We start from the raw sequence: 24,687 nt of genomic DNA on the forward strand, positions 1-24,687 counted from the left end.
AAAGTAAATCTGGTTTCTCTGCTAGTTAGGGCACTGTTATACCATTAACAGGTATTCCCACTTGAATTGTTTTCTGTTGTACATTAACAGAGATTAGTGTTTTGGTAGGCTTTTCAAATGACCCGAGAGAGCTCTGGGAAAAAATGGAGGGGGGGGGTCTCAACAAATCGTAAACCAGCCAACCAGGTGATCATGTGGGGAGGAAGAGCTAACAAGAAAAGCACTGAGTACTCACTGGCTCACCAACCACAGAAGAAAAACAGCTTTTCATACACTAACCTCTGGCATATGGAGTATGGAGGGCCAGGAGTGACAAAATGAATTAATTAAATACACCATTAAATAATTAATAAATAATAATTAATAATTAAATGTGTCAATAATTGATTAAAATTGGAATTAATTAATTAATTACATATTTAAATGATCAATTAAATGCCCATTAATTTAATTTTAAAACATCCATCCATCCATCTTCCTCCACTTATCCGGGGCAGAGTCGCAGCAGCCTAAGCAGAGAAGCTCAGACCTCCCCCTCCCCAGCCACTTCCTCCAGCTTGTCTGGGGGAACTATCCACAGCTCGTGAGCATAGGTGAGGGTAGGGATGTAGATTGATTGGTAAATTGAGACCTTCGCTTTTACACTCAGCTCTCTCTTCACCACAACAGACCGGTGCAGCATCCGCATCACTCCAGTAGCAACACCAATCCGTCTGTCGATCTCCCTCTCCCTTCTCCCGTCACTCGTAAACAAGATCCCGAGATACTTAAACTCCTCCACTGGGGACAGGAACTCGTCCTTGACCCAGAGTGTGCACTCCACCCTTTTCCGGCTGATAACCATGGCCTCAGATTTGGAGGTGCTGATTCTCATTCCCACCGCTTCACATTCGGCTGCAAACCATTCTAGTGTGACCTGGAGACCATCACCTGATGAAGCCAACAGAACCACATCATCTGTGAAAAGCAGAGATGAGATTCTGAGACCACCCAAGTGAAAGCCTTCCACCACTTGGCTACGCCTAGAAATTCTGTCCATAAAAATTATGAACAGAATCGATGACAAAGGGCAGCCCTGACAGGCCCATCACTAACTAGGAACAAGTCCGACTTATTGCCAGTTATGCGGACCAAGCTCTTGCAACAGTTGTGTAAGGACTGAATGGGCCATAGCAACGGGCCAAACAACCCATACTCCCAGAGCACCCCCCACAGGACACTCCGAGGGACAAGGGCGAATGCCTTCTCCAAATTCACAAAACACATGTAGACTGGTTGTGCAAACTCCCATGGACCCTCAAGTATGCTTGAGAGGATAAAGAGCTGGTCCAGTGTTCCACGACCAGGATGAAAAATCGCATTGTTCCTCCTGTATCCAAGGTTCAACTAACGGACGGACACTCCTTTCTAGCACCCTGGCATACACTTTTCCAGAGAGGCTGAGGAGTGTGATCCCCCTATAGTTTGAACACACCCTCCGGTCCTCTATCTTAAAGATGGGAACCACCACCCCGGTCTGCCAATCCAGAGGTACCACCCCTGATTTCCATGCAACATTGTAGAGGCGTGTCAACCTATAAATTTTATTATACTTGATTCTAATCTGCTGTTACGCTGATGGAAATGCAGATAACAGAACATGCAGCAAGAAAACCCAGTTCAACAAATCACATTCATTCCACTTTGATCTGCGACAAACAGAAGCTTTCATCTCTTTTACAACAGTGTTGTGTTAGACAGCTATATTTTTATGTACTGTAGATTTTCACGTCTCTGGAATAGTTGGCAGTAATAAGGATGATTTTCTGTAAAAGAATATTGATATCACCCGTGATTTAGATTCGTAGATGACTGTTAGATTAGGTTGATGCTGCTGACACTTTCATGTGACCGACCTGGGAAACTCTGGGTTAACTTAGAGAGCTGAAGATATCCTGGATATGCTGACCTCGCTCTGTGGTTTACAGGACTCCAAGGCAGCAGCTGGACTGCCTGTTTGGCCTCATGATTAATATTCACAATGAAAATATTAGTCGAACATTTTGAAGTGTGTGTTTCATAGTGTCTAACAAGCAGTACAGTTAAACCTAACAGTTACTACATGATGGAAACACCAATGTTGTCTCTTTTAATAAAGTTTATGCATGTATACACAGGTCACACTGATTATTGAACAAAAAACACAAAGATCAGATGTTAATCGGTTTTATTTGGTCTCTCACCTCCTTAAACATGTTTTTTTTTTTTCATTGTCTTCTACATTTATTTGTCTGACTGCTTACAATATGACAGAATAGTGGGTAGAAACAGTTATACAAGATGGACTATTGGACAGCACTGCTACTTTTAACTGTCTGCTGGGCAGGTGAAACTTTTTGCCGATGCTCTTATGTTTTTTAAATTTATGATAATACTTTTTTGTCATGAATCCCACAGACTGACCTGTACAGGCTCTGGATTTAACTTCGGAGACTACTGGATGCACTGGATTAGACAGGCCCCTGGCAAAGGGCTGGAGTGGATTGCCTGCATTTCGTATTGTAAATATATCTTTTATTAGAAGCAAGTATCGCAGTTGTTACAAATTAGTAGAACTTATGCCTCCTTTTTTCTCTAAACAAAACAAGACAAAACAAACAAATAAGTAAAACAAACAAACAAACAAACAAACCCTCTGTGGGCCCCAATCCCCTGACTGCCAAAAATTTATATTTTCCCAAGATACGCAAGTAAAGGACGCCAAATTAGTTCAAAATCTTTCACATTGCCATTCATGGTATATCTTATTTTTTCAAGGTGAAGAGTATTTGTAAGTTCTGCAAGCCACATCTTTAACACAGGAACCTCTTTGCCTTTCCAAAGCTGCAGGATCAATTTCTTTGCGATAATCAAAGCATATGATATAAACCTTTTTTGAGAATGTTGTAAACTTTGTGTTTCTTTGGAGATCCCAAAGATAATTACTGTTGGATTTGGCTCAATCTTGTTTTTAAGAATATTAGACAGGTAAGTAAAAATGTCACACCAAAAACCCTGAAGCCTTGGACAAAGTGCAAAACTATGTAACAGATTTCCATAATGTGTCATACATTTTTCACAGAGAGGAGAGCAGTCTGGGTACATTTTGTGAAGTCTTTCCCTTGAATAATGTAACCTATGTACAATTTTATACTGAATTAAACAGTGACGGGAATTAATAAAAAGCGTATTTATATTGCGTAGCACCTCCTGCCAAAAATCTTCCGGTAGGGAAATCCCAAATTCCTTTTCCCACTCCTCTTTAATTGAGTGAGTTGAAGGTACACTCATCTCCTGTACTGAGTTATAGAATAATGAAATTCTCTGTTCGGACCCCTGGCTATCACTAAGGCATCTATCCAAGGTGTCAGACGACATGCTTTCAAACTGCGGCAGATGTGTGCAGATATAATTTCGTAGTTGAAGATATCTAAAAAAATGGCTGCGCGGTAGTCCAAATCTATCTATTAATTGTTGAAATGACATGAAGGTGTCATTTGAATATAAGTCTTTTAATTTACGAATTCCCAGTTCCTGCCACACGTTGAAAGCACTGTCTGCACATGATGGAAGGAAAGAGGGGTTAGCTGTAACAGGCATACTCATTGATAATGGTTTCAGTTTAAAATGTTTAACTATTTGTTTCCAAATTCGCAAAGTGGTATGGATCACTGGGTTATAGTATGTATTTGTCAAGGGAGTAGGAGAAAGTAATATTCCACCAGCACAGTAAGGAAGGCAGTCCTCCTGCTCCATCTGCAAACCATGGGGGAGTAACGCTGTATCATCCAGTAGAAGGGAAATTATTCTTAAATTTGATGCCCAATAGTAATGCATAAAGTTAGGTAGTGCAAGTCCACCAAGGGATCCATGTTTACATAGATGTTATTTTTTTATTCTATGTGTTTTGTAGTTCCATATAAACGGCATAATAATGGTATCCAGCTTTTTGAAGAAAGATTTGGGCAGGAAAATTGGGATATTTTGGACCAAATACAGATATTGCGGGAGAAATACCATTCTTATTGAGTTCACTCTTCCTATCAATGAGATAGGGAGTGTCCTCCAAAACTGTTGTTTTTTAACTTCTCCAGTAGAGGGAGAAAGTTTTCTTTCACTAAGGAACTATATTTTCTTGTTATTGTGATGCCCAGATATGTAATTTCTTCATAAGTTATTTTAAATGGAAGAGATGCAAGCCACTCATTGCTTTCCAATTTGATGGGCAGTCCTTCACTTTTTCCCCAGTTGATCTTGTAACCAGCAAAGGTGCCAAATTTGTCAATAACGGAGAGGATTGCTGGGATGGAAGTTTGGGGTTTTGTTATGTATAGTAAAATGTCATCAGCATAGAGCGATATAGTATTAGAAGTATATACTGTGTCAGGGCTCGCAAAATTTTTCCAGTCGGGCTACCAAAATCTATCTCAGCCCTGCCCATCGGGCTATCATAGGAAGGAAAAATATGTGTCAATGCTTTTGCATTTTCTTTCGCAAATGTAGCTGAGTAATTATGTCATTGGCATGGATGAGCCTCTGTCAATATGTGACACATTGAAATCGCGTTTGAATTTGTGCTTGTTTTTTGCTTTCACTTTGCGATCACGTGAACGGTGTGTAGAGAGCGGCAGCGCTGATTGGTGAGTGACGATTAATTGCGCACCAATTCCTCTGACATCATCTTATCACTCATTAGCTTACTATTCAAACGTGACCAGTGAAATCTCCCACAGCAAGCTTAAACATGTGAGAGGTTGATTGCGCAGAGAATCGCTGACCGTTATGTAAGTACGTGTGTAAAAGCAGCAGGATTTACGCCGGTATTTTAGTTCTGCTGAGCCAAATAAGACAGGTCAGGGTGAAGAAGGGGCAGCCAATGAAAAGCCTACCACAAAACGGAAAAGTTATGACAAATCAGACTATGAGGGAAAAAGAAAGCTCAGCTTGTTTGGTTTCATGGACAAAAGAATTTATGTGGCTGGAATATGACGAGCTAAATAACATAATGTTCTGCCAGGTGTGTCGTGAGTTTCCCTCGATATCTGAGTCGCCAAGCGCCTTTGTTACTGGGACCAGTAATTTTAAGAAAGACCCCATCAGAACCCATGAGAAATGCAAGAAATGCATTATTGCCCAGTCTGCAATATCTTTCCCAGAACAAGCAGCAATTGCAAAAAACATACTAAAAATAAACCAAGCACAAGAACAAGTCCTGAAAATCTTCTTTCAAAAGCATACTATGTTGCAAAGAGTGAACTACCATTGTCAAAATTTAGCAGTCTTTGCAAACTTCAAAAAGCAAATGGCCTAGATCTTGGTTCCACTTACCCCTTACCCTTGACTTCAATGGAAATTTCAGATTCAGGATCTCACACAGACTGATTCGTGTTCTACACAGTTCTTGCAAGTTCATAGAAATTTCTGTTCAATTAGAAACAAGTGTTTGAGTTGATGATTGTAATTTTTATACAGTTGTTGTGATTTGTATTTTAACAATTTTCTGATTAATTTTTGTTTCCGTTACATTATACTTTAATGTATAATATTGTAAAGGAAACAAAACATTAAAAAATTGCTCTCTTTTTTATTCGGGCTACTTAAATTTATTTTGGGCTACCACAAACTGAAGAGTGCCTGCCCGAAGGGCTACCAGAGATTTTGAAATTTTGCGAGCCCTGTGTGTCATAACCATGTATATCAGGGTGAGTACGAATTGTCTGTGCCAGGGGTTCCAGAGCCAGAGCGAACAATAATGGACTGAGAACACATCCCTGTCGTGTCCCTCTGCTGAGCTTAAACTGAGTGGATAATGTTTGGTTTGTGAGGATTCTGGCTGTGGGATTCTTGTATGGATTTTATCCAGGAAATAAAATCTTGTCCCAGTTGAAATTTCTCTAAGACAGCAAAGAGATAGGGCCACTCCACATGATCAAATGCCTTTTTGGCAACTAAGCTAAGTACAAGTAGATCCTGTTGCACCTTGGAGGAGTAAATTATATTAAATAGACGCCTAAAATTATTAAAGGAACTCCTATCTGGTATGAAGCCTGTTTGATCTGAGTGTACCAGTTTATCTATTACCATACTGAGTCTACTCGCTAGTATTTTAGCCAGGATTTTTTGATCCGAATTTAATAAAGAAATAGGTCTATATGATCCCACTTCCTCCAAGTCTTTACCTTTTGGGAGTACTGTAATAATTGCTTCATTCAATGTTGGTGGTAGAGTGCCCACTTTGTATACATGATTGTACAGTTTAAATAGATATGGAACAAGTTTAGTCTTGAACTGTTTATAAAATTCATTCCCTAACCCAGCTGGCCCTGGACTCTTACCATTTTTTAATAAACCAATAGATTTGATAATTTCTTCAGTTGTAATCTTGGCATTCAAAATCTTGCGATCCACCTGATCTAACATAGGGAGGTCACACTTATCTAAAAAGTCCTGAAGATCTTTAGGCCCTGCAGTGGAATGAGAAGTATAGAGAGATTCATAAAACTGTCTAAAGTTATCATTAATGTCTTTATGTGATGTAACCAGGTTTCCATTGCATGATCTAATTTTGTGAATCATTCTGTCATTTTCTAACTTCTTTAGCTGTCTAGCTAACAACTCATGTGGCTTGTCCCCAAATTCGAAGTACTTCTGTCTTACAAAGGTGAACGCTCTATTAATGTTGCTGGTTAGTATTTGATTTAGTTTATATTTTAATACACAGATAGTGTTGTACTTATCTAAAGAAGGAGCCCTTGCATTATTGGCGTCCAAATCGTGGATCATTTTTTCTAATTTTAACTGTTCTAATTTATTATTTTTATACCGTGAGGCCTGATATGATATTATGGACCCCCTAATATAGGCTTTAAACGTTTCCCATAATATGTCAGGTGAGGTTTCGGCATTATCGTTTATATCAAAAAATAAAGAGATCTGAGAATTTATATACTGTTGAAATTTTAAATCGCTCAGTAGTTGTGGGTTAAATCTCCAATTCCTATATGCTTTAGTGAAGTTGTTAAGTGCGAAGGAGCAGGTGACAGGGCAATGATCAGAGATAATAATATTGTGATAGGTTACGTTGCGAACAAGGGAGAGCATTTTTCCATCTACCAAAAAATAGTCAATCCTTGAATAAACGTTGTGTGCAGAAGAGTGGAAAGAATACTCTCTACCTGATGGATTTTGTCATGTGAGGGCTGTGTGCAGGCAGGAGTGATGGTAAGGAGAACCCAAAGTGCAGACGCTCGGAGGCAAAAGTGTATTTCAAAACTCAGCTTTAATGCTGGAAGGCAATAAGTAGATTGCGACACGGACATAGAGAAACACAGGGCTTAAATACATAGAGGGAGCAATCAGGGAATGAGTAACAGGAGGGAAACACAGCTGGGGCAAATCAGAACTGACGAGACAAGGAAACGTAAACTGAACACACTGAGATAAGACAGAGACCATCAAAGTAAAACAGGAAGCACATAACACAGACCGAACAAAAGACACAGACTCACATGCAGGCACTACACCAGAGGGAACAGAGACGTGGGACCAGGACAGACACAGACACTGACTGGACGTGGGGATACAGCAGACAGGGGAGACAGCAACTAAGGATCACACCAAGACATAAACCAAAAGACAGAACTCAAAGAAACCCAGAAATGATAAATCATATAATAAACTCAAAAACCTCTGGGTCAACGACCCAGGCATCCTAACAGATTTAAAGTTCTCCACACATCACAAATATTCATATTGTTCATATATGTTTTAATAAAGTTGCTACCTTTACACAATGTGGTTTTTTTAGAGAGGGATTTATCTAAGTATGGGTCTAACACTAAGTTAAAATCGCCACCAATTATTAAATTACCATTCGGCATATCCGGAATTAAACTGAAAACCTTTCTATAAAACTCTGGGTCATCATGGTTAGGTCCATAAATGTTCAGTAGAATAATCGGAATGGCGTGCAGCTCCCCGGTCACTAATACATATCTACCATTCTTATCAGCTATAGTGGAGGTATGCCTGAGCGGAGTACCTTTCTTAATTAATATAGCTACCCCTCTAGTTTTAGCAGAAAATGTTGAGTAATACACCTGATTAATCCATCTACACCTAAGTTTATTATGAGCAGCATTTTTCAGATGAGTTTCTTGTAAAAAGATAATATCCGCTTTAAGAGATTTCAAGTGTGATAACACTTTGCCTCTCTTAACAGGTTCATTTACACCTTTAACATTCCATGTACAAAAGGTCAGGTCCACATTCTTTTCATTTCCATTTCCACTTAAACATGTTTTTAATGTTAGTTATAATAGTTATATCAGAATTGGCAACTGAAACAAGCATGACACATACGAACATCAGGAAATAAAGACCCGATAGATCAGTAAATCAAGTCGGTGTACAATCAGCGGGGGTTGTGATAGTTGTGTAGTGGGACCTGAGCTTTGCTGGCGGTATAACAGCTCGAGTGCTTGCAAGGCCAGTGGGTGTATCAGACACTTTGCCGTGAGACTGGGCTGGGCAGACATCTCCGAAATCATTGGAGCACTTTTGCAAATAGGCTCTATCTCGACAAACCAATCTAAAGATTAAACCACTACATTCTCAGCTAAAAAAATATTGAAAGTGTATTTGGTGAGACACAAACAGGGTATTTCAAAGTACAGATCAGTTAGTTTCCACATGCCGGTTGGAGAAACACCCACTAAAAAGAAAAGCCACCAGGCCAAAGCAATGGTTTTTATTTGAACAGTGCTAACAGCCCACTGAGTTTGATGGGTGAGGCTGAAAGATAAAATTAATTCATGAAGACAGCCGCAGAGTCAGAACTGCCAAAATGAATTAAATAATACATCATTAAATAATTTATTAAATGTGTCAATAATTAAATACAATTTGAAATTAATAAATAAATAATTTATGAAATGTTTTAAATGAAATGAATGGGCATTTAATTCATTATTTAAATATTTAGTTAAATATTTTAATAATTAATTTTAAGTTAATTTTAATTCATTAATGACACATTTAATTAATTATTTAATGGCGTATTTAATTAATTCGTTTTGTCACTCCAGGCCCTTCATACACGTCCTCTTATGTAACACAAAGTATGCGCTGGTTGATTAGCTGTTACATCAACTCTGTTGATGCTGCGGTGATACAGAGGTGAAAGAGCTGGAGGTGAGGGGAGGCAGCCTCACGGAAGAAGAAGAAAAACACTACGAATAAACAAAACTCTCCATCACTCTCAGCTCTGCACGCAGTCACCTGTGGATACAGCTTCTTACACTCGCACACGGCCACAGTCGTGTAGTTACCTTCCACAAAGCGCATCTGACCGCTACCAGCTCTGCTCGGAGCTGTGGCTTTAATCAGTTTATTTGCTCAGCTCGTCCGCGGGGCCGGAACACAAAACTAAAGTTTTCTGAGGTGGAGCCTACCTGATATGCCCGCACCGACCACTATAACATCGTAGGTGTTGCTGGGTGCAGTCATGTTGCTGGGTGGTGTGTCTTCTTTCACCTCTTGGTTGTGTCAGCTCGTTGCTGAACGCAGGGTGCACGGCGGAGAGCATCTGGATTAAAAAGCGCCGGGCAGGCCCACTCCCTGCAGGCTCCGCCTACCCACAGTAAAGCGCTGCCCTGTGGGTATGGAGGACTATTAGGGAAAACATTTTATGGAACGATAATAATAATGATAATAATAATAATAATGATAATACTACTAATAATAATTAACTTACTATTGACTCAGATTTTACTACGAAATGTAAATACACAAAAATATATAGTTCATTCATCAACGTATAATAATAATTCATTTATAATCAGTAGCGGTTTTAGATACGGGCGACACGGGCGGTTGCCGGGCGGCATCGTGATGGGGGGCATCACGGGCATCGGCAAAAAAAAAAAAAAAAAAAATGCTCATGTCATGCTGCCCCGGTGGCAGCCAGCGCATATTGGGAATGTCATAGGCACCGATCGGTTTTCTATCGCCCATTTGCTGGGAGTAAGGGCGCCCTCCGTTCATGCGGTGCGCCTGCTGCTTGCGGCACAGGGAGGAGAGGGCGGGCGGCAGGGGATTCTCTGGCTGGCTGGAGCAGCATCTAATAACCAACTCGCAAAACAAAACAGAATAAAAACAAAACAACAAACACGAAAACACCGGACATTATGATACAGACTTATAATTTGCACCGATGTTTTTTCGAAATTCTATACACGAAAACTGAGCGCGAGAGCCCTCGGTGCGCCTGCGGCTCTGCTGAAGTCAAAGTAAACTTTATTGTCATCTCCGCTACATACAGTCCAGTATATAGAGACAAGACAAGGAGGGTCCAGTTACAGTAGTGCAAATAAGCGAACAATAAATATAGTAGAGTAAGAAAATAAATATACACTTTAGGACTCGGGGTAAAGGGATCAATAACAATTTAAAATTTATAATTTACAGTTTGATGATTTAAAGTCTCACACATAACCCGTCGAAAGGGAGGAGACCTGCTGCTTCAAATAGAGCACATTTCATTCATAATGTTGTAAATCCAAGCCCATTATGTATTCATGATTTGAATCCTGGGTTGTGTGAAATCCCAGAAATACACCCTAGACAAAGTTAATCTGTGAACTAAGGTGTAGGTCTATTAGGTTATGTTGTGGTGATCCTCTGGTTGAGGGATGGGTGTTCATACTGGAGTGCAAAATTAAAACCAATGGAAGATGGACAAGAAAAGTTCAAAGCCATCAGGTGCTCAGTTTAGAAAAAAGAGAAAAGAAGAGGAGGAGAAACGAACAAATGATACAGGTAAACAGATGTGTCATTGGATAATGGCAGGTCATCCTGAAACAATCAGAATCAGAATACTTTATTAATCCCTAAGGAAATAATGTGGGTTACAGTTGCCCCAAGAAGAAATGGTAAAAATAGTAACAGTAACAGACTAAACTCAAACAATACATTATGTTACAGATTTTAATATTAATTAGTCAGTGTCAATTGTTGATTTGTCCTGTTCTCATTGTATGACGAATTATGATGGCTGTTTGGTAGCCGTTTGCATACTATGCATACTCTCTCTCTCTCATATGTGTGTGTGGACAACAGTTTTATGTTAATGTACAATCCTTAACATGTTTTGTGTGTGTGTTTGTGTGTGTGTGTGTGTGTGTGGGGGGGCGCCAGAGGGAGTGTTCACCAGGGCGCCAAACAGGCTAGGACCGCCACTGTTTATAATTCATTCATCGTCCTTTTCTCCTGTGTACTTTTGTTTAATTTCCATCCGTTTATTTATGTTTTTTTGCAAAATCCCTGAATTTGTCTTAATCACGGGGAATTACATTCCCCTGGCTCTGTGTGTCTTCTTTTGTTGTTCTTTACACTTACTTATACTTATTGTTAGCTAATTTTAGGTCCCATGGCCTGTAGGGAGTTTACTCTTAACCTTTTTATAAATTTGCATTAGCTGTAAAAGCATAGACGACCCTGATGATTGTGGTGCTGTCTGGCCAAAGGCCTTTTTCTTATCAGCAGAGTATTATAACATACCAGGCTGGGTACACTGGGTTTTCAAGTTTAAGAGTCATCTTCATTTACACAAAGCTAAGGGGAGGGTGAGGTGCATCTAAAGAATACATCTGGTTGCACAAAGAGACAGACAGCATTATACTTGCTATGGTAGCTACTATCTATCTTTGAAAAATTCCCAGAAGCACTACTGAATGAAAACACCCTGATAAATTATCTAGGATACCCAGGAGTCTCTCAGCACAGTTATTTTTTATCTCCTTCTCAACGGGACTGCTATTGCTTTATGTGCCCAGCCTCACACAAATATAAAAGAGAAAAAACAACAGATGATCACACATGAAAAACAATGGATTAAATCAGCAAATTAATTAAACAGTAAATCATAAAAGTAAATAAACTTTCACTTCTTCTGTATTAAGAAACATCCTACCACATGACTCATCTTTTTTATGACTTTGTTTCCCTCTGTCTTTAAAAGATTCATGTGATGCATGCAACCACTGAGTAGGTTCGTGTTGTATTCTTTAGTTTCTGTTGCCCTCTTGTGGTTGGTTTGTCACACCTAGCCAAAAACAGATGTCTGCACACACCGTGTGGGAAGCACACAGCCACATCATGTGCTGTTACCAGTGTTTTTGTGTTGTTTGCCATATAGCTATAATAATAATAATAATTATGATAATAATAATACATTTTATTTGAGGGCACCTTTCTAAAACCCAAGGTCACCTTCCAAAGAGAAAAAGATATCAATAAAACAGTAGATTAAAATAGATTAAAATAAATTAAAATACAAAAAACAAAGAGTTCTGGAGCCGAGGAGCAGAGCAACTGAAAGCTCTGTGCCCCATAGTGATAAGACGAGCAGAAGGAACAACAAGATGAGTGGCAGATGAAGATCTGAGAGAGCGGGAAGCAGTGGTGATATGAAGTAGTTCACACAGATAAGGAGGGGCAAGGTTATTGGTGCACTTAAATGTGAGATCTAAGATTTTACAGTTTATCCTAGCTTCTATGGGCAACCAGTGAAGCTGTTGAAGAATTGGGGTAATATGGTCTCTTAAGGGAGTACGAGTTATGACCCGAGCTGCAGAATTCTGAAGTAATTGAAGTTTATGGAGGGACTTATTGGGGAGACCAAATAAGAGGGAGTTGCACTAATCGATCCGGGAAGTAATAAGACTATGGACAAGGATGGCAGCAGCATGGGGAGTAAGGAAGGGATGAAGTCGGTTAATGTTACGTAAGTGAAAGTATGCAGACCGGGTTATGTAATTAATGTGAGACTGAAATGAGAGAGTACTGTCAAATATGACACCTAAAGTCTTTACCTGAGGGGAACGAAGGATGGGGGAATTTTAAATATTAATGGAGAAACTGTGAGATTTGGTTAAGATAGAGGCTATGCCAATGAGTAAAACTTCTGTTTTATTACTGTTGTCACGGTTCTGGGTCATTTTGACCCAGTATTTTGACTTTCCTGAATTTTTGGTTTCTGTTTATATTTTTGAGCCCCTCTTTTCTGTGCCAACCCTGGTCCCACGTCTCTGTGTTCCCTCTGTCATGTCCGTGATGTCATACTGTCTGCTCGTGAGTCTGTGTCAATAAAGTTCAATGTACTTCCTGTTTTACTCTGGTAGTCTTCGGTCTGTGTTTGTAATGTTCTGTTTGCTCTCCCCCGTCTCGTCTGTGTGATTAGTGTCAGCCGTGTCTCCCAGGTGTTTGCTCTTTCCCCTTTTCCTCTTCTGTATGTAGTGTCTGCGTGTGTTCCTGTTTGTTGTCACGTCATCCCTCATACTAGCCTGTGTGTTCTGTTTTGATGCCCCTGTTTCTAGCTGCCCAGTTTAGGATTAGTTTTGTCTTTGCCATCAATAAAGCTATGGTTTTTGAGTCTGAGGTCTGCCTCCTTGAGTCTGCATATTGGGTCCTATTCCTGCCTGCCTGCACACAGACCATGACAACTGTTAAGTTTGAGAAAACTGGAGGAGAACCATGAGCTAATCTCCATAATCTCGAGAGGGAGGTAGGTGAAAAGGATCATTTAGGTTTGGAGGAAATGTAGAGCTAGGTGTCAGCAGCATAACAATGAAAACTGCTATTATATTTTCTGAATATATGGCCAAGAGGAAGCATGTAGATAATGAATAAAAGAGGCCCTAATACTGAACCCTGGGGCACACCAGCAGAAACAGGAAAGAAACTTGAAGAGTGGAATTTAAATTGGACAAACTGAGTGTGGCCTGAGAGATATGAGGTGAACCAGGCAAGGGGGGTATGACTAATGCCAATGAATGCTAATCTGTTCAGAAGGATATTATGAGAAATGGTATCAAATGCTGCACTAAGATCAAGAAGGATGAGGATGGTTAAAAGACCAGAATCAGCTGCCTCCAGAAGGTCATTAGTAATCCTTAACAAACCAGTTTCTGTACTATGTTTGGGGCAGAAACCAGACTGAAATTGTTTGTAGAGATTATGATCATTGAGATATGAGTGAAGCTGGGAGACACTTTCTCAAGGATTTTTGAAATAAAGGGGATTTTCAAAATTATTGGGATCTCCACCAGGCTTTTTGAGAATTGGAATGACAAAAGCAGTTTTCAAAGATGAAGGAACAATTCCAGTGTTAAGGGAAGAGTGGATAATGCTAGTTATAAGAGGAGCCAATGAGGGAAGGCAAGCTTTATCTAACACAGTTGGAAGAGGGTTAAGCTGACCAGTGGATGATTTAGATTTTTGAATAAGATTTGATGCATCAGCTATGGAGGGAAGAGTAAAACTTGAAAATGACTGACAGGAAGACAGTGAGGAAAACAGAAAGTCTACTTCAGAGTTAGAAGCTCCTACAGAGTTAAGTTGTTGGTGGATTTTATGAGTGAAAAAAAGATATAAAAGAGTTGCAAAAGTCAGCAGAGTCCATATGAGAGGGGAATGAGTCCGGAGGTTTTGTAATTTTACCAAACAAAGAAAAGAGAGACCTTCACTAGAACTGATTAAACCAGAATAGTATGGGGATTTGGCTGAAGCAATGCAGTCCTTATAAAACAAGATATGAACATTATACATTTCTTTGTGTATGGTAAGTCCGGTTTTCTTGAACAGAAGTTACAGTTGGCGTCCTTTAGCTTTGAGATGGCGCAGGTTAAGAGTAAACCATGGTGCTGAACAGGAAAATGAGACAGTTCAGTCTTTAAGTGTTATGTTATGTTAAGAAAGTTATGGAGGTTGACATTATAGTAAGAAACAAGTACATCAGGGGTTGAGGAGCTGTGAATAAATGGAAGGTCATAAATGGCAGATGAGAGAACAACAGGGTTAATATTACCAATTTTCCTAAATGTGATGTCACGAGGAGTATAAGTTTTAGAAGCTGTTGTATTTACATTAAGAGAAATAAACATGTGATCAGATTGGGAAAACAAATTGGCTTTACAGTGAGTGGGGGTAACACCAGAACAGCAGACCAAATCCAAGATATGACCTTTAGAATGAGTAGAAAATTTGATGTATTGTAGAAGCCCCAAACCTTCCAGATAGGAAGTAAAATCTCTGGAAAGAGGGATGTTATCATTGTTCATATGAATATTGAAGTCACCAACAATTATCAAATTTGGGGAAAGTACTGAGAAATGAGTGAGAAGAGCAGCGAAGTCATTTAAAAATTCCTTATTTGGCTTAGGTGGCCGACAAACAGTACATAGAATGGTGGGAGTAGATCCAAGGAGCTGTACTGCAATGCATTCAAATGAGTGGAAGGGTGGGGCAGAGACAGGGAGAACTTTCCAGTGCTTTCGGTGAATTACTGCGAGGCCGCCGCCCCTCCCCAAGTTGTGAGGTTGACAGATGTAACCACAAACTCAGATGGAGTAGAGTCATTGAGGGAAACAAAATCATTAGGCTGTTGCCACATTTCAGTTAAGCAAAGAAAGTCCACGAGATGGATGGACGAGATGCCCCTTACCAGTAAGAGAGCGGATGTTTAATAGACCGAAGTTGATGCTGGAATTACCATGACTGACAGTATGTTTAGCGGACCTAATTAGGTGAGCCAGCACATTGTGGTCAACAGCCCGGTCAGTCTTGCGGGGAGGACGACAAGTTTTGGACTAGATGGACACTATTGAGTTTGTGTCATTGGTATTGAAATTTCGCTGGAGTCCTCGGTGGATATACCTGCAACGGGACTTGAAAGCGATGTTTGGATAGAGGTAAAGAGCCACAGGTGGAGAGACAACCAGGCAAAAGTGAAGTCACAAAAGTTCCGTAGCAGAGTACTGAAGTAGAGCTGTCGCCGGGTGATGAACAATGGAAAAAAACAACCCAGGTGAGCACAGACCACACAGACACCCTGTGGATCCACATCTTAATCAGGGCAGGCGCTGAATGTAGACAGTTGGAAAAGGCCCGATGAGGGTAAAAGACCGAGCAGACAGCTGGAGTGCGAGCAGTAAAGTAGCTTGGTTATGTTTCAGCTAAACTTTCTCAAGGTTTTCTTGTGCATAAACTTCAAACTTGATGGTGAAGAGACAGAGAAAGCTGTCACTAAGCGAGCATCAAGGGACTCTGGGGTTATTCAAGCAACCTTGCTGGCTCTTGAAGAACCTTTAATAGCTCAATTTTGTACTTTAAATTATTAAATAAATAAATGTAAATTATTAAATATAAAATTATTACTCAATACAAGACTAGCTTTGCATTTTGGGACATAAGTATTTTACATTTTGGGTAGGGCTAGCGCCATCTCGTGCCCCCCTCTGGACAGTCCCTTGGTCTGATATGCTGTTGTCAGCAGCCAAGCTCATTCTATAAACCTTTATCAACTGTAATGTCTGATTTAATATAGTTAATATTATTAAATATTATTTCATTATTTAAAATCTCTTAAAATTCTCAGGGCGGGCGCTGAATGTAGATGGTTGGAAAAGCCCGATGAGGGGAAAAGATGATAACTAACAGAAGTTTTTCCAGTGATTTACAAACACATTTTCTAATGGTAAATTTTAAGTGAAACTCTACTTTGGTAGAGTTTTAAGAATACACTACCAAAGTCCCACACTAACATGTCCGTGTCCTTCCAGGCATTAGGGTAGTCTGGAAAAAAAGTAAAGTTTAATGTTCAGGATTTACAATGACATGTTACTGAGAATAAAGCCTATCCCAGCTGTCATAGGGCAAGAGGCAGGGTACAGCAATGACAGGATGCTAAGGTGTTGCAGTGCTAAAACACAGAGACAACCTTGGGTTAATTTAGAATCAACAGCTGAGCTGTCCATGCCAGAGTATGGGGAGAGAATGGAGAGAACCGATGCAGACACGGCGAAAACAAAGGCCTGGGAGTTTGAGGGTTCTGTGCTGTATGTTAGCCGTTCCTGGGACTGCGCTGTTCTGGACAGAGACTACTGATGTTGTGTCTGTACTCTGCTGGTTACAGCTCCTAATGTTCCACTGGGGCCACTTTGGACTTAACCTTCCACATCTGCTCCAGATGTTCTTTCAGCCCCTGGTACTTCTCTATTTTCTCATGCTCCTTCTTCCTGATGTTGCTGTCCACTGGGATTGCCACATCTATCATAACTGCGGTGTTCTGTTGCATGTCAGCCACTGGCTGGAAGTGTTTTAATCTCCAAAACGTGTCTGTAATATTTAATATACAGGATGAGCTCCAGCTATATCCTCACTATGCGCCGCTTCCCACTGAAGCGGCGCACCTCTGCACCCCACCTCTGCACCCCATGCAGAGGTGTGTACAGTGTGGTGGTTTGTCAGCAGAGGGAAGCAGAGGCCCAAGATGAATTTGGTGACAAAGCCTTAAGAGCTTTTAACATCACGCTCATGTACGTTCTTTGGAAATCAATGTCCATCCATCTATCCTCCACTTACCCTGCTCACTACTCCCCACCCTCAACAACAGCATCCAGCACACGGCTCCGTCCTGACTCTCTCAACCACCCAGGTTAGGAGGGAACTGAGGAGGATTGAAGCCAAGAAGGCAGTGGGTCCAGATAACATGGTAAATGGACTGATTTTTATATAGTGCCTTTATACTCTCCCGGAGTACTCAAAGCGCTCTGTACAACATGCCACATTCACCCAATCACACCCATTCTCACAAGCACTGTCTCTAAACTAAGTGCTTTTCTAATGACATTCACACACATTCACACTCTGATGGATGCATCTGAGACCAACTTGGGGTTAATATCTTGCCCAAGCCAAGGATATTTGACATGCAGACTGGAGGAGCCAGGGATTAAACCACCAACCTTCTGATCAATAGGTGACCTGCTCTACCTCCTGAGCTACAGCCACCCCGACATCAGCTCAAGAGTTGTCAGGTCCTGCGCAGACCAATTGTGTGGGGTGATGGAACACATCTTCAACCTGAGCCTGAGGCTGGGGAGAGTTCCACAGCTCTGGAAAACCTCTTGTGTTGTACCAGTGCCAAAGACTCCACATCCCATGGACCTCAACAGCTACAGGCCGGTGGCTCTGACATTCCACCTGATGAAGACCCTGGAGCGGCTGGTCCTGGCCCAGCTTCGGTCCCTGGTGAGATCATCACTGGACCCACTTCAGTTTGCCTACCAACCTGGCATTGGAGTGGATGATGCTGTCATTCACCTCCTACATCGTTCCCTCTCTCACCTGGAGACCGCTGGAAGCACTGTGAGAATCATGTTTTTTGATTTCTCCAGTGCCTTTAACACCATTCTTCCCATGGTCCTGAAGGACAAGCTTGAGAACTCAGGAGTGGACCATCACAACATGGATACTGATCGACCTCAAAGACCAACCACAGTATGTGAGAACTCAGATCTGTGTGTCGGACAGGGTCGTCTGCAGTACGGGGGCCCCACAGGGGCCCCATTCCTCTTCACTATCTACACTGCAGACTACAACTCCACCCAGTGCTTCCTTCAGAAGTTCTCTGATGACTCTGCAATAGTCGGCCTCATCACTGATGGGGACGACAGGGAGTACAGAGAACTGACCCAAGACTTTGTGGACTGGTGCCAGCTGAACTACCTCCAGATCAATGCCAGTAAAACCAAGGAGCTGGTAGACTTCCGCTGACACAAACATCCTCCACTGCAACCACTAAACATTCAAGGTATGGGCATTGAGGCTGTGGACAGCTACAGGTACCTTGTTGTTTATCTGAACAATAAACTGGACTGGACTCACAATTCAGATGCCCTCTACAGAAAAGGGCAGGGCAGGCTGTAGCTGCTGCGGAGGCTTAGGGCTTTTGGATTGAAGGGCCCACTCCTAAAGAACTTCTATGACTCTGTGGTGGCCTCAGCCATCTTTTATGGTGTGGTCTGCTGGGGTGGCAGCATCTCTGCTGGGGACAGAATAAGACTGAACAGGCTGATCCGGAGGGCCAGCTCTGTTCTATGATGCTCTATGGACCCAGTGGTGGTGGTGAGTGACAGGAGAATGGTGGCTACGCTGTCATCCCTGTTGGACAACATCTTCCACCCCATGCATGAGACCCTAACAGCACTGAACAGCTCCTTCAGTGGCAGGCTGCAGAGCCCACGATGTGGGACGGAGAGATTCCACAGGTCTTTCCTTCCAACTGCTGTCAGACTCCACAACAAGGACTTCGCAGTTGACCAAACACACATTCACACATGTGCAATAGCAATAACACTAAGTGCAATTCTCTTTTTCTGACAACGTTGTCAGAAAAAGAGAATTGCATATAGTATTTTATTCTATTGTATATAGTATCTTATTCTTATTATTTTTTCCTATTCCAGTGTTTTTCTTAATTTTTGCAACTGTAACTTGGCACAGTCCACTTTCTACTGTGACACAACAAATTTCCCACGTGTGGGACTAATAAAGGTTATCTTATCTTTTTTGCCCTGCGACTTAAAGAAACACTACAAAAGCCTAACATATGTGAATCTAAAGGGTTTGTTTTACAAACAAATAAAAAAAACCCATTGGAACATGTTTTGGAACATTTTACTGGAATTAAACATTTCATCCATCAAATTCAAAATGAGCTCTTATTTTTCCTAAAATTGCACACTGACTCAGCTTAAACATTTGATATGTCTTTATATTTATATTGTTATATTTATATTGTTCCAGTAGTTTTATTTACAAATGACCCAGTGTCCTTTTTCGGAACTGGGGTTTTATTCTTCCTGGGCACATTGGGCACTGGACTAGCTTTTAATGATTTTTTTTCACATTTTGCTTAACTATTACACCACTGTTTTCACTCCTTTGGGCTGTAGCTCTGCTTTGAGTCGACATAATGACACTTATAATACACACACAACACCAGAATAAATCAGGTTAAGACGAGTAAAAGATTTATTTCACATTTTGTTAAATATCACCATCTTTGTATGAGGAATCAAAGACATCAAAGAGCAGGTCACAGGAATAGTTAAGAAGGCTCATATGCACAGAGGGACAAAGGGAGGGAGGGGGTGTCTCCAGAAAACCCCCCATAATGAATAACGCTGCATCACGTCTGCTGATGGTTTGTTGTGAGTGCTGTAGTTTTTTGTTGTTGTTTTTTTACAGGGTGGATGGAATTTGCTGGCTTTGTTTGTTCAGCCAACCATAAACTCAAACACTTTTAGTGATGGTTCAAAAAGTGACATTATTATTCAATCATTACTTCTAGAACTGCAAGAGCACAAAACCTGCACTGGGACTGAGGGTCAGACGGGAGAGGGACACCACAACGAGGGAAGAAGCGCTGCAGGCACAACACAAAGCACACACGGACACAGAGATAAGCAGAGGGATCACCTCAACAGTCTGAGCTCTGATGCTGTGTTTTTACACTCGGCTTTACCTGAGTCAAGTTTGCAGTGAGGACATAACTCAGGTAAGGGGAACTTTAAAAATGAAAGGTTTTGGATACACTTGAACACAATGCTGACCCCTGTATGTTAATGAGCGCAGATGATGCCTTGAACCGATGACCTGGTCCATCTGACCTCTCACCTCCGGAGCAGGCGGGGGAGGGGAAAGAGGGATGAGGGCTGAGAGTGTCAGAGTCACAGGCACTTGCGATAAAATGACAAAAACGTTACAACTTTCATTAAGGCACAACAGATAAACTACACTCACAAACATCTTTGGGACAAGAACAGCATGATTCTTGTAGTGGGCATAAAGAGCTGCACACAGAGGACTGTGCAGCAGGTTGGCTTTCACATCTACACCCCCGACACATGATTTTAGCAGGATGAATGATTGCTGCACCACTGCTTGCTGAGCGGCCAGTAGTTAAACCTTTGCTGCAGCGAGTCAGTTTTTCAGCGCGAATGTCATTGCTTTAAAGTTTCTCTAAAAGACAGAGTTTCATTTTTCCTAAACAAATCAAAACACTTGTAACAAGGATGCCTTAGAGCCGGTGGGATTGTGTTTATCTGAAGTGTGAATGTGAAAAGGTAAAAATACACAAGTGAAAAATGTGATTACCTTAGCAAAACCACCACGCATGTGTTATCCAGTGTGAGGAAAATACATTCAAATACTTCCGTTATACTGACCGACAGATTACCACACTAGCAGCTGGACACCACTACATTTCCATTAAAGGAATAAGGCTGACTCTTCTCATTCTTAGGATGAGTTTTTCTTTTTGTCTGTCAATAAACCCCACAAGTACTAACAGTGAACTGGTCTGTCTTACCACTTCCTGGCTTATGTACGTGAGCCTAGAGTTCATGTTGAAGAGAAACTACTAAACATGGTGCTGTAAGAGTTTGCGTACACATATGCGACAAAAAGAGGGTAAAGGAGGGAAACTACAGGAAAAAACTAGATTGTTTGAGAAGTCACTAAAAGCTAAGCTGCATTCACCTTCTAGCCCCACTTCTGAGCTCTTATTAATAAAACGTGCACACTTTTATCTATGGATATGAAAAATTTGGTATATTTGAAGATTAAAATTATAGAAAACATAACTATTCGTTGTACATCTGTAACTGCTCTGTGTTCAGTCTGGATAAACCTTAACTCTTTCCTCCATAAAGAGACACTGACGACATCCCCTTTGTAGCCTTGATGATGAGTTTTGACACCTCAGCATATATCAATAAAGTCGTGGTTTGAAGACAATCAGAACCGTTTCTGGGTTTTTCTAAGTGTAGCTGCACAGGGAGAGACCACCCGCACTAACTTCTGATGCACACCAGTCGTTTTTTTCTATAAGCCTGAAGTATTCAAGCTTAATCCTGGTCGACTTTTACAAGGGGGTAAGGAGTTAAAATAACAAGGAACTATAACTGAGAAGTGTTTAATTAATATTTATAATTATCATTATTGTCACCATTAGTTTGTGGATTACTAATTAAATTTATGTGTTCAGTACTTAGACTGAACGGTGCGTCTTAATTTTTGGTGGCCATATTTGGTACCCTGTGTTTGCTGATACCTACGACTTACTATAGTTTAAACAGAGGATTTATATGAAAGGAGTTACCATGAAGGAGACAATTAGCTTCACAGACTGCACCAGGCTTTAAAGATGCCTTTTCAGGTGGAAACCTAGACATCTTAACACAGGAGTCTGTGAGGAGTAACCTGCTTTTGGAGCCAGCCTTCAACTGCACAGATTGCTCATTAGGAATAATACACATTTGGTGCCCTAATATGACATTATTAGGGTACATATTAGGATTCATATTAGGGCACATAATTTGGGCTTTGAGATGTAAATAAAATTTAAATTCAAGAGAAACAACGAAACCCATTTCACGCAGTACCAACTCACTTTAGGTGTGCAACTCACATCTGGCTTTAGCTACAAAGACAATGCTAAAATTCACTATTCATTTGTGTTTTCATGGGATTTGCTGACAGTAAGACAGAAAAAGCCCCTCCCCCCACTTGTCCTTGAATCTCCTCTGTGATTTTCTATGTGGACAGTGTCACTATACTAACTCTTTTCTCTTCTGAAGTCACTGGATTTCATCAAACAGCTATGGCTGCTTGGCCAGAATAAATCAGCACCTAAAATCAGCAGAGGTAATTAGACACACAGTGGAAACTCATGCACACGCGCTTGCACACTTTGTACGAAAACTTTGATGACCACATGCTCACGAATGCATGCTCACCAAAGCACACGACACAGACGAGGCTCATATACACAGTAAGCATGGCGACTTTTATAAACTCACATATAATCGACACAGTGAATTTCATTGGCAGTGTATGGGATAGTAATAGTGACAGAGAAGGTTTCCCCTTACAAACTGAATCTGATCTTTTTTCCTTCATTGGTTTCACAATCTGAGTCTGGATTTTTAAACTGAAGTTAGGCTTTCGTCACTCCTCTCAAACACCTTTCAGTCAGCCCTTCTCATCTGCTTCGTTCTCTCTTTCGTTTGTGGACAAAGTAACAGTGTGTTAGTGTTTTTGCATGAGCTGAGCAGTCCTTCTTACATCACGGTGTTTCTCAAAAAACAACGTATACCCTATGTAGGTCACTACTCTGTAGTTTGGGCCCATAAAGTAGTGCACTAGAAGTACACAAGTGTCTATTGAGACATGTTCCCTTGAGATGTGGAGGAGTGAGATGACAGGGTGGTTTAACTCCGGGGGATGATGCCCTTCTTGTAGGCCACCAGGCCAGCTGCGGCAGCAGCAGACAGGAATGTGGAGACTCCTAAGAACTTGAGGAAACCATCAACCGAAGGCAGGTTTCTCTCCCAGAAGGTGGTGACAAACGGGAGTGCCCGGATTTCCTGTAGGACAGAGGGAATGATGATATCAGATATCTGCCTTTTTCATGTGCATGATATTAATTAGATACTTGATAGATGATTTGGCAATATGCAACTTATGTAATCTTGGGTCCAAAATGTGTAAACAATGCATAGGTGTCTTAAACCTGCATTTTTTTTTTAAATGACCAGCAGGGGGCAACTCTTCTGCTTGCAAATGATTGTATAGAAAGCTAGGGAGAAAATGACCTCTCTTGGTTTACAACCCCAAGAAACATTATGGTCTCCCCTGGTAGTTTTTTTTCTCATTTATTGCAGGAGGATCTTTTTCACAGTATCATTTATGGTAAAATACATAACAAAAAGACATTAAAATAGAAGTTCATAAATCACTGTAACCACATCCATTTTTTCTCTGCAGTCTTTTGTTCAGCGTGATTTCATGTGGTATGTTGTATTCTGCCACACTTTGGGAATTTGGTCTTAAATTTTTGACGCTTGCAACAGACCGTCTTCTAAATGTCCACTTCTAAATATGCGTCAGAGTGCTGTTTAAGCCCAGTGTTTTGGATTCATGACCAGAGATTTCAGAGTGTTTCTCCACTGATTGTTCATTTTTTATCAAAAGCCAACTTGTAATTTGGTGTATGAGGACTTCTCTTACATCGTTGTCAGGCTCAGGTTGCCAGATCTGATTAGGTTGGAGTTTACCCATCGCACACATGACCTGCGAGAAAGACATTGGTGGTGTCAGTCAAGGACTTATCAAAATTTACAGTCTAAATTTCAAACATGATACACATTTGAGTTTGGGTGATGTTAATAAGATAACTCTTTATTGTCATTGCACAGTCATACATAGTACAATAGTACAATGAAATTGGGGAACTGTCCCACGTCGGCACTACGTAAAACACGACACAGTAGCTTAATTTAAGTAATAAAAAGAAGAATAAGTGTATGTTTATGTTTGTTGCACTCAAATAATCTACTCAGACTTTACTGGCCTTTACTGTAACTGACCTATTCTGCAGCAGAGCTAAGAAACATGGAGGAACATGAACACAGGGAGGAGTATCTTAAGAAACCACACCTAATGTTAATGCCTTGGAAGAAGGACATAAACTGCAAGCAGCAGGCGAGTGTTTTAGAGAGATTTAGCTTCTAAGTAAGAAGACTGAGTGGGGAGGACCAGTGTGATTCTATGGTTTGTTTCAGTCAGCTGTGCTCAGACATAAATGAGAGGGGATGTCATGATTTGATATCAGCTGACCCCCAGCACTGCTGGCTGAGCTCACCTCAGACTCTGAGAACTAGCTATGTGCTGACTCACCAGGAGCAAGCTGAGGTGTGACTACTAGGTGTGCCAGCTGCATCATTTATGTGGTTTCCACCTGGTATATATAAGTAACCTGCC

The 24,687-nt window shown here is 40.9% G+C and overlaps 1 protein-coding gene across 2 annotated transcripts in view; it reads right to left on the minus strand.

Annotated features, from left to right (window-relative positions):
• The window catches only part of LOC116324645 (amine oxidase [flavin-containing]-like), a 90,353-nt gene that overhangs the window by 30,538 nt on the left and 35,128 nt on the right, over positions 1-24,687 (minus strand). The window contains exon 1 of one of the 2 annotated variants that reach the window (XM_039599834.1): positions 9,471-9,591. The exons of the other annotated variant lie outside the window; for it this stretch is intronic. Coding sequence (XP_039455768.1) covers positions 9,471-9,525 — 55 coding nt within the window. The 5' untranslated portion in view covers positions 9,526-9,591. Of the gene's footprint in view, positions 1-9,470; positions 9,592-24,687 lie in introns of those variants that run through there. 2 annotated transcript variants of the gene reach the window in all.

The sequence above is a fragment of the Oreochromis aureus genome, linkage group 16 (assembly GCF_013358895.1).
Source record: "Oreochromis aureus strain Israel breed Guangdong linkage group 16, ZZ_aureus, whole genome shotgun sequence".
Classification (NCBI taxonomy): domain Eukaryota; kingdom Metazoa; phylum Chordata; class Actinopteri; order Cichliformes; family Cichlidae; genus Oreochromis; species Oreochromis aureus.